At 30.3% G+C, this 11,991-nt stretch overlaps 1 protein-coding gene across 1 annotated transcript; it reads left to right on the top strand.

Moving 5' to 3' along the window:
- Positions 1–6,384: 6,384 nt before the first annotated feature.
- On the top strand, positions 6,385–10,613 carry LOC126841395 (programmed cell death protein 4). The gene is made up of 8 exons (XM_050577857.1): positions 6,385–7,010; positions 7,837–7,997; positions 8,063–8,164; positions 8,245–8,522; positions 8,587–8,809; positions 8,932–9,042; positions 9,273–9,412; positions 9,638–10,613. Exons 1-8 carry the CDS (start codon positions 6,725–6,727, stop codon positions 9,693–9,695), a joined length of 1,359 nt encoding a protein of 452 aa, XP_050433814.1. The 5' UTR covers positions 6,385–6,724; the 3' UTR covers positions 9,696–10,613.
- Positions 10,614–11,991: the final 1,378 nt, after the last annotated feature.

Raw genomic sequence — 11,991 nt, 5'->3', positions numbered from 1 at the left:
TTTAGAAAATCATTAATTATTTTGTGTACACATTGAGTATTATTCTGAAAAATGTAAATTTTATTTGGGTAAATGAATTTAAAAATTGTAAAAGAGAATTTTTTTTAATAATCGCGATGCCAATTTTATAAAAATTCATCGAAATAGATTCGATTTTTAGAAAACATTGCGCTACTGATTTGGCAGCAACTTTTTTGAAGTTTTTTAAATAAAAAAGGCTGATTTAAAAAAAAATAATAATTTAAATTAATAGATTTATCCTTAGTCTATTTCCGGACCAAAATCATGCCAAAAAAAAGTGTATTAAAAAAAAGTTTCCACTCTTTCATCTTGTACTAAATCTAAAAAAAATTCTTTACAAATTTTGATTTAGTTTGGACTATTTAAGAAAATATAATTTTGCGCCGTGTAATATTAAGTTGAAAAATATGTACCTACAAATTTCAGAGATGAACTACATTTTGGTGAACTTTCTAAATTTTTGCTCCGTTAAAGTATTTTTCGTGAACGATTTCTGATCTAAAGACTTGGTACATGAATAAATTGGTTTAGCAGTTTGAAATATATTTATAATTACCAATAAATTATTGTCGCTGCGTTCTGTTGATTCAAATGGTGTAAACGTTCGATTTTTAATAACTGCCACAGAATAACGTTATTGAGAAACTGTGTTGAATAACAATAAAAATTATTTTAACAAATTTTAACTAACAATTTGGTCCACAGATAGAAACATTATTTGAATGAAGACAATTAATATTTATTAATTATTAATACCTATAGTATTTGCCATTATGTCGTTACTTAGTAGCTTTGAACAACAGTATTATTACTATATAAATTGTATATTGTACGATACCATTTTTGATTCTTATTAAGCACCCAACTCCCCCCCCCCCCCAAAAAAAAAGCGTCCTAATAGATTATAAGTTAACCAGGGTAGGTAACATACAATTAAAACTTACAATAATAGCGTGTCATCGTAATATTTTATCCAAAAACAGTTTAGTAATATTAAATAATCAAAAACAAATTCCACGCGATTAAATTGCTGTACTTATGAATGATAAAAACTTGATTATCAACTATAATTGCAGCTTTTATAAGTACTAACTAATATGGTTTCGTATTTTTAATAAATTCTTTGGAATACTCAAGATAAATTGTATACCGTAAATAATTTGTTACAATTAAAAAAAATAAAATATGTAAACTAGTAAAACCGTTACAAAGTTTACATCTACTTCTACACATATAAATTCGCCTATAATAAATATTTATATAAAAAGGTAAAAACACTAGACAAAAATACTTTCAACCGCCTGCACAGTTCAAAAGCAAAATAACAACACAAACAAGTATTTGTAGGTAACCTAAAAAAACAAATTTTAAATATTGAGAAAAAATATTGTCATACATTTAAATATATAATATATAAAACGAGTGGAGGATAAGGCCAAGGATAATGAAGATTTATATTTATATAAATAAAAAAGTGAATATGTATATATGTATATATATATAAATGTATATAACTGAAATAAAATTGTTATTTGTAATTTAAACAACATTTATCCATAGTAGTTAAAAAAGACTTACCAAAGGAACTTAGTATTACCTAATAATCTTAAAAAAAAAAAAAATTGTATGAATAAATAATTTTTTCCAGCTTAGTGCCACTTCTGATTTTACAATAGTTAATAATAAATAATAATAATAATCATTTTTACAGCAAATCTTACAGTCGTAATTTAATCGATGGTCAAATTCAAAATACTTTGGTAAGTTTACCTCGGGTTACAATTTATAATCATTAATTAATTTTGATTTTTTTAATAGTTTCATATTTATTATTTGTAAATTGACATACAAATTTAGTTTACAATAGACAATAGTTTGTAATGAACTGTAGGGTTTAAAACAAGTACTATCTTATACAGCGGAAAAATGTAGTTAAGCCAATTAAGACACAAAACTGACAAGATAGGTTTGATCCAATGTAATTTAATTAATAAACTTTTAACACAGACAATAACTTCTCTGGTTAACAAGATAAACAATAATTGAATATTTACTGATTCCTTAGGGTTATATACTTATATACTAAAAAGAGTACAAACTAAGCATTTCTTAATAGTTGTGGAAAACAAGTATCAACGTCATATAACAAAAATTGTTAAATGCTTAAATACTAAATAAGATATAATACTAATTAAGTATTATATCTTAATTATAAGTTGCCCAAAATATTAGTAAGCATAAAACATGCTCCACGTGCCATGGTCATTACAATATCTGAAAGAGACCTGACCATTACAGTTTACACCCACCCCCCCCCCCCCCCCCGATAAAATGAAAAACATAAGAGAACAAAGTAAACAGTGTTTTTCGTACTGACAAATAGCTGAGAACAGACGAATTTATTGTTTTGTACATTTAATATACATATATTTAATAGTATTATTTCTGTTCTAGACGTTATTGTAATATAATGTACTATAATACGTATATAATGTGGTTAGAAATATGTGTTAAATTAATTACTTTATCATAATACGTATTTCCTACAAGTATATTTTTTTCGTCGTCGGTCATAGCATGTGCATAAAAAACATGTTAAATAAAAAAAAATTACACCCATTCGTTCGTATCATAATTATTAATAGTTTGTCAACAGCTGCAATAAAAAATGTTTTTTTTTATTATTGTTCCATTCCCAATCATAGAAATCATATTTATTTATTATCGTAAAATAGTGTTGAAACGCTCTGTACGATAACCGAATACATAATTCCTACTGTACATTTTGCTACATTATAAACATGTCATTGTGAGGTTATTTTATATTTTATTTTACATTCAATCTCTTCCTTAATATGCTCAGACAGTAATAACATTTCAAAAATATCGTTAAGAAGCATAGGTTAAGATTACTGTACTTACAAAATATAATATTGTTTTTGTGCTGTTTTGGGGGTTGAACATCATGGTTTCAAAGTCGTTAAATAAACAAAAATATTATTTACCCTTTCCTCTAAATGTGTTTAAATATTTCTGTTTATTTTCATTTTTTTTTTGGCTGAAGTCACGTGGCTGTAGTTTTTGGGCTTCATAACTGATAATTGAATCGATAGTAAATGGAGATGTATAAAAAATACATTTTTGGTATCCTGAAATTTATTATGTAACAAAAACAAAAGATAGATTATAATATTTTTATTTTATGGCTCATAAATACATTTTTTGTATGGAATTCGTTTTTAATGGCGTAAACAATAACGCCAAGTAAATATTGACGGAATCGCTAAAATCCGTTGTTAAAAATTGAAGGCAAAAAACTTTTGGAAAATAAAGTATTCAAAACACCTGTTGTCTGTAACCCCTCCACTGTAAAGAAACCCAAGGGCGCCCACAGGGGGGGCAAGGGACAACTCCCCCATGGCGTCTAAAAACTTCCAATTAGCTAGTGAGTGTAAAAATGTATATAATATAAAATACATAGACAATTTGTTTATAATAATATTTTTTTTTGAAAATACGCATTAATAATAATGTTTTTGTTTTTAATGAAAATTAACGCGGTTAGCGCCCTTGAATAAACCACTAAACCCATTCCATTGCCTGTGTAGTTACTAGTTTATACAGTTTGTTATTCGGTGGAGTAAATAAAAATAAATTCGATTTAAGGAATTATGCTAAGGAAGTATTTTAATGCTGTTTTCTAAACCAATTTGATATCCTTCTTGCTACCATAATGTAAAACAATTTTTTTGGTATTTTTCCCAACATTTTATATTTGTAATTTAAAATTTGTGAACAGCCGCTTCACTACATTAATTCTGAATGCAATAGACAAATCGAATATGTATTTTGCCATTTTACTTTTAAGGTAACCCTTTATACCTTATAACTACCCTTTTAAATAATTTATTTAATTTAAGCAAGTATTTTAAGGGGACTTTAGAAATAATCGTAAAAACGAGGTTAGTTTCTCTCGTCGTTTTTATAGAAAATTTAAATTTTACTTTAAATACAAGCATTTGAATATGTAAAAAACGTCAGAATTAAAATATTAAGTGTGAATGTAGGGTAAATAATAAAAAAAAAGCCGACGAGAGATAGTTCTAGATAGTTCTCATTATTTTAAAGATGTAAAAAAAATTGTCTACGATTATTATTTAGCCAATAATAAAGAATATGCGTAGCTATGCATAGATGAAAAAAAAAATTTTCATTTGCTGCCAAGAATGCTGTGAAAGTCCGAAAAATAAATTAAGTACCAAAAAAGTGTTCTATTACTGAACTAGTAATTACAAATCAGTTTTACTGTTAAATTAAGTTTTTGTTAAAAAAGTGCCTATTCCTAACTGCTTAATAAATGGCGGTAAGACGTGCTCTTAATAATTTACAACAATGATTTTATTTTAAAAATATTTTGCTTAAACAGTTAAAAATTATAAATTATGTATAAAATGTCTGTAACATGATATTGGGAAAACATATTGTATTCTCATAGTCAAATTGTTTTTTTTTGCAGCAGCAGCAGCAGTAGCATAAAGATATAGTATAGTCATATTATGGTATTATAACAGTCGTTGCTACAATACGGTGTGCTGCCGGTAAAATGATAACGATAGTGTTCATAAATATTAACATGGACCGTTTTATAATGTTTTGTGTGTTACCCATGTTATTTTTCATAGGAAGAAACTGCCGGCCGGTCGGTCGACTTACACCGGCCAAAACGTACAGCGGAGATGGCGGTTTCAAGGTTAAAATCGTACACAACCACTCGTGTACTGTTTTTTTGACGATGCGGGACTAGCCGGCATATTATATTATACGGTATATACATATTGTTGTTGTTGTCTACACTCTACACAAGATACCAACGCGAAACCATAGACCTGTTACTTTGTATTTATAGACCTAATGATCGAGACAAATTTAATATTGTCTGGGTCTATGCTAGCCGCTAGGGAGTAGGGTGCTGGATGTGTGTGTGCGCGCGATGAAACGAAGACAATATGTATACATTTAAAGAAAAAACTGAAACTAGCCGTTTTGTGAAATTAATAAAAACACCTTATCCTCGAGGAAAAAATAAATATAATGTCACGACCATAGTAAACATGAATATTCGATTTGTTTGGGGTCTTCTGTTTGTAGAACTATAGCTGTTATTATTCCATAAAAAATGATACAAAAACGTGATTTTTTTGTTTAATATTTCTATTGATATTTGATCGTAATACATGGAAGCGAGTAAGAAAGGTAATTTTAAATAGCCGTTCAAATTGCTGTTACAAAAGGTTGTCGAGCCAGCTTGAAAGGTATTTATGTAGACAACACAATACCATGTTATTCCTATGTGAAATAACTATCGTGTTAAAATACTAATAAGTAGAGTATAGAAAAAGTATTTATAGTTTTAATGAAAAACTAACTATAAAATGTTATTGCTCAAATGTTAATTCGGTATAACAATAATAAATTAAATAATATTAAAATGTGTAACAATTCGAAAGCGTTAAAAAAATATTACCATTCAACCGCAGTATGAGTTAATACATTTTATTTTTAATCTTGCAGTTTAGAACAGTATTAAAATCTAATACTTGGTAAAATTCGACTTATTTAAAAAATAAAAATTGGTTAAAACTGCCCAACTAATAATTACCACACTAGGGGACCAATACAATTATTGAACGACAAAAATAAGACAATAGTCCATTATTGAGTAAAAACATACAATGACAAAATGTGTGTTCAGTATTTGAAATATTCCTACTTCCTAGTTTATTTTAAATATTATTAGTTGGATAAAAAATATATAAATCGCGTTATTAACAAACAAATATGAAATATAGGTTAGGTTAGGTTAAATACGTATTAATATATGTATTGTATACAATGAATAACAAATTATTAAAAAAATATATTTTTTTATGAAGGCTATACATTTTAAATAAAAAAATAACTACAAAAAACGCTTGTCGTTTCAATTTAAACAGTAATATTTAAAAAGTTGCGTTAATATTATCAACTTGCACTGAAATATTGTTGCCATCTGGCCGCGCATCGAAAAGTGGAGGCGAGGGGTGGATTAGCAGTAGCCGGTGGGTGCCGTTGGGGTGGTTATTGTAGGGGTGGAAGAGGGCTGCCGGCCTCCGGGATAGAAATTTCTAGAACGCAATTGAAATCGCGGCAGCGGGCAGTTAGTTGGAACCTCCTTGTTCCAGCGCACCGGCATGGAGCACCGCGCTGACCTTGATATTTATTATTGTTTACATCGCCGCTCAGCTGTGGCCAATCGCAGCGGCCCGTCGGCTTACTGCGCAGTTTGTCTGGAAGCGGTTTTGCGTATCGAGCATATTGAAAAAATATAGTAACGCATTCGGCGTATTACACCTCTCCCGTCACGTATACCGTCATCGCTGCACCTAACCAAAATCGTTTGAAACACTTACAGAGTTGCCATTGTCGATTGCAATATATGTACTATAGACAATTATAATATTTCAATTCCATTGGATTCGTTTTGCGCACGCTCTGGCCCGACAATCTAGTCAAAACCCGCCGTTGTCCGGGACATCGTCGTTGCCGCATAACCCGCTGGAAGTAATTACCGTTTGCCGGACACCGTGTGTGTTGTGCGTGCGAGCGCGTGCTGCGTCAAAGCTCTTCACAGCAACCGGCACCAGCAGTTCGAAGCCGGCACGCAATGGCCGAAGTAGACGACGCGGTGATCGACGTTGTGGCGTCCGAGGTGATCAACGGGTGCACCATCACCGGCGACAGCGATTATTCGGACAAGACCGGCGACGTCTCGTCGGTGGAACTGCGCGTCAAGCGCAAAGCCAAGAGACTGGCCAAGTCTCTATCCCGGGACAGCGGCATCGTCAACGGTCACGGGGGCACGGCCACCGTGGTGCAGTTGAAAAGGCGCTGGAAGAACAACAGGAAGTCTCGAAACGGTTTCAACAAAGCCCGTGGAGACGCCAAGAAAGGTAAGAAACGCAACTCGACAACGCTTGGTCACTTTGGTGCCGCATTTTCGCTCAGATAAAACAACACTAGTTTTTTAAACCGTTTATGTGATTTTTGCATTTGGTTCTTTCTCGGTAAAGTCGTTTCTTCCACATAACACTTTTTTTTAATTTTTAATGTAAACATTAAATATAGCTTGGTATTTTACACAACAAATCTAAATGTAGTTCATACTTTACCCATATATAAATGTGAAATGGACATAATAAATGTATGCATGTTAAAAAATTAATAGAAATCTTAATTAGATTAATAAGAAATATATCTTGATTGTTACATGATATTTAATACATTTTATACCTTATTTGAGTTCAGTATTTTAGAACAAACGCATACTCGGCAATTTCGTAATGTTCGTCATATGTAGAACTGTTTTTGTTTGATTTCAATTAACTTGGCTCTTTTGATTAAATTATATTCTTGATCAATATACTCACCTATTCACCTTTAAAAGATAATTTCCTATTTTCGTAATAATCGTAAAACTGAATTGATTTTAGTTGATCATAATTTTATTTAAAAGTAGTTGAATAGTATTATATTATAATATAATATTTTGTGTACTGATATTAACATTTTAATATATAAACAGTCCTGTTAACCATTTTATCCATGCAATCCGTCGTTGTTGTGTAATGTTATTATTATATTATATTCTGTCAGATAAATAATAAACTATTTATAACTTTTATCTCTGATTGCAACATTCATGTATTACAAAATATGAATTACAAGTATATGTTATATTCATTGGCATTTAAGAAATAATTTTATCTTGTGATTTAGGTGGTGCTGGAGGTAAAGGCGTTTGGGGAAAATTGGGCGAAGAAAGTGATATCGATCCTGCTATTGACGTTAAGGACCCTAACTATGATAGCGATTTATTGGATGATGACAATATCGTTCTACGTGAAATAACACCGGAGGCTTCTGATGAAGAACTCAAGGTAACTTTTTCAGTATCTACTTTTAGATGTTTTACAAATGTTTTCAAATTGTTTTGAAATTACAGAATTCTATTACCTTCAATATTCTTGAATATTATGAACACGGTGATACTGAAGAAGCTGCAATGGTGTTGAGCGAGCTTAACATTATAAGCAAATGGCATTTGGTAAGTCAAATGTGAACAAATTTATGAGATAATATAAATGCCGAGATATCTTAATAAATAATATTGATAATTTTTGCTAGATCACTCAAGTTGCCATTGAAGTAGCACTTGAGCATAAACCGTCGCAAAGGGAGATGACATCCATATTGATATCTGATCTATATGGACGTCTGATCAAGCAAAAAGAAATCGCCCAAGGTTTTGACGTAATACTGTCCAACCTTCCTGATCTCATTCTCGACACACCGGATGCTCCAATTGTCGTTGGCTGTTTTATAGCCAGGGCTATAGCAGACGATTGTCTTCCTCCAAAGATTATAGATTTTTTCAAAGAGAAAAACTATAGTGATCTGGCAAAGTAATTTTATTTTAAATTTGAATGTAACGAATTTGAATACTTAAATTGTTTTTTTTTCTCTTAGTCAAGCGTTGATTAAGGCTTATAACTTGCTAAATATTAAACACGGATTAACTAGACTGGATAACGTGTGGGGCGTTGGCGGTAGTCTTAGACCAGTGCAGTACCTCGTAAGGCAAATGAATATGCTGTTAGACGAGTATTTGTGTTCTGGCGATCTTCAAGAAGCTATCAGATGTATTCTAGAGTTGGAAGTACCGCATTTCCATCACGAACTTGTGTACGAGGTAACTCGACTTTTATTATTGCATACGAGTGGAATTGCCCAATTCCAAATACAGATTTTAGACATAATTTCCTTCCGCCCTGTCTCTTTGTTTCACATTCGTGTTTTTTCATTATCTTTTAGGCTGTTGTTGATGTAATCGAGGCTATGAATGCTCATACGGAAGTAGCCATGTGCAAGTTGCTGAAGGCATTGTATGATGCAATCATTATAACTCCGGAAATGATGAACCAGGTATGAAACTGAATACAAAATATTTATGGTCTGTATTTTAATGCCTACTATCTTTAGCTATATGACACTCTAGTTAGTCGATAACAAAAAAATGAATATACAAAGTAAAGTTTTAAGAGTTTTAATGACTTAAATAGATTATTTGTACATCTCTAATATGAAAATGTGTTAAGTTTGATATTGCTAACACAAAAGCCAATAAAAACATCTAAAATAATATTTTATCACAGGGCTTTGACAGAGTGTTTGACGTTCTCGATGATGTAACTATTGATGTGCCATTAGCGCCGGCTGTTCTTGAACGCTTTTTGGACAAGTGTGTCAATGCTGGCTTTTTACCTAAAGAGATAATTCAAAAGATACCAACAAGGTATGATGATAATTTTATCCTTCAATTTTATAGTAGAGTTGGCAAAGAATTGAATAAAAAAAACCCAACGTTTTAGCTCGGCAAATGTAATTGATATGTACCAAATATTTGGGTTTAAGTATATTCAAAAGAACTATTGAGTTGAGATTTTTTTTAAAGAAACGGGGTATTGCCAACTCTGTTAGTGCCTAGTAGAAACTTAAATCATTTTGTTTTATTTTGCAGAACGTCTCGCAAGAGATATGTGTCTGAAGGTGACGGCGGTCGTCTCAAGGAAGCATAAAACACAAAATATAACATCCTAAAAGCATTGTACCCTTCTGCAATTTCTTTTTCTTGAGTACAGTATTTTTTTTCAACAAATTCTATTTTTTTTTTTTACTCGTTCAACATTTGTTTATTATTATTATAATAATTTATTTTCTAGTATTAATAATTTATAGATTTTTTATTAAGTTGTGTAATGAGTTCAATCTAACATTGATCATGTTAAGTCCATTAATATGTTGCGGAAATACAATAAAACGTACTAGAAATTCTTTAAATAAAAGATTAACTAAATATTAAGATTTAATATCTAGTTTATTTTTCACTATACTAACATGGGAAAATATTTTGTAGTAATTATATAATAATAATAATAATATTTGACGTTTTATTATGTATACTGTACTCGTTGCTTAATACATTCTAGTGAATGAATTAGATTGTTTAACTATTGTAGGGTAAAATTGCTTATCAAACAAAAATATTTTATTGCAAAATGCGTATTGGCTTTGTAAAGTAGTGATTTTTTCAACTACTTTTGTTTAATGTAAATTTTTATGAAATTTTAAAATTTACTATTGTATTCACAATAAGTGTTTTCTAACTAGAACAAGAGAAAATTGTCGGTAACATTTGTAATGAAATATTATATTCTGTTAGTACAAAATTTTGTAATTGTCATCGTAAGCAATAAAAGATGCCTTTGTTTTTTCCTATTAAAAAATAATTTAATATTTTTGAAATGGTTCACGTTTAACATTTAGTTTAACAACAACTATATTTACCTCATTTATTTTGTAGTAATTTTGTGAAAACCATATTTCCATGTTACTAAATTGCAAATTGTGAAAAATGTTTTATGTTATAAAAATTTTATTTCTTATTTTTTCTGATATTTCTATGTTTTCTCAACATAAAAATTATTGGTTTAATATTTTTTTGTTTTTTTCTTTAAGTTGTTATTCTTTTGTACCTCTAATGATTATTGCATTGACCATGCATAAATAGAATGATGAATACTAAAAAATTATAATTGAATAATTAACGACGGGATTAAAGATGACATTTCCTATGGTTCTTATAAAAACCATACTGGTGAGATTTATATAAAAGGACGTGTTCTAGAAACCTGTTAAAAATTTTTGTTTAATCCTCAAAATATAACAACAAAAAGTGTGTCTCAATCCGACTGTTGTCCAAAAGTCCTAAGTTGTGTTTGTAAAAAAAAAAACCTACTGAAGATCAGCAGGTTAACAATTTTTAAAAGTAATAGATAACATAATGATAATAGAACTAACATATTCATCCTTGAGATGTTTCTTCATAGCAAGAATAAATCTAGCATGCTGTCAATTGCTAAACTTATTGTTAGTTATTTCACTTTTGTGGTTTATTTAAGAAAATAAAGGAACATTTTTTTTTAGTGTGGTTCGTAATGTGTATTTATTTTCAATCTAACTTTCTAACTGTAGTATTGGATACATAATTCGTTTGAAATGTGTTTTTTAAAAATAAAAATTGCAACGAACTTCCATTTAAATGCTGAAAATAATCAGTATTTGGTCTTTCGAGGGGTAAAGGCTAATTTATCTCGGAAACGCCAATATATGTATTATTATATTGGAAATACGATAATAAATTTATTAAGTTGTAAAGTACCTATGGACGATTTTTTAAAACAAGTTAATCATCTAACATTTCAGTAAAAAAAAATCTACATTGTTATTCTGAATCGACGCAGTTGTTTAAGCCATTATTGTAGAAAGATAAGTCGAGAGTGATGCGTTTTGTTGTTATGAACTGAGCGATTTTAGCGTAGAAATACACCTATACAATTATAATAACCGACCTAACCTTTACAGCAGAATTATTGAGACTGTATATTTTGACACGGCCGAGTTTGAAGTTATTTGGATTCGACTTTTAGGAAATTGTAAAATGTATACACAGAACAGGTTAAATCTACCTTTTAACTGTTAATTAGCTCTTAGTGTACTGCTTAAATTGATTAGTTGCTAAAAAAAACACATCTTCCTAAACACGTTTTACACGCAATATCTGGCGGCGGAGGGGTCCGAATAGTCGGGGAGAAGTACATAATAATAATAATTATTTAGCTCACGGTAGATTAATCAATTGTGTGATTACAGCAGTTTCGTTTGTCATTACAATTTATATCGTTGACCGTACTGCGCAATAAAAAGGGAAAAATTAAAATGACGCCGGTACGGTTAGCCGTGGCATCCCCAAAACGTTTTTTGTCCACTGTGATTGGCTGTAATGGCAGTTGTGAACGCTATCATTGGTCGGGC

This window comes from Adelges cooleyi, unplaced genomic scaffold (assembly GCF_023614345.1).
Source record: "Adelges cooleyi isolate 19-005CV unplaced genomic scaffold, UGA_ACOO_1.1 ACOO_flye_CR_arks_rails_tigmint_CR_PRNA_381, whole genome shotgun sequence".
In the NCBI taxonomy this organism is placed as follows: domain Eukaryota; kingdom Metazoa; phylum Arthropoda; class Insecta; order Hemiptera; family Adelgidae; genus Adelges; species Adelges cooleyi.
The sequence above is the reverse complement of the archived record's forward strand: the minus strand, read 5'-3'. Positions and strand labels throughout refer to the sequence as shown.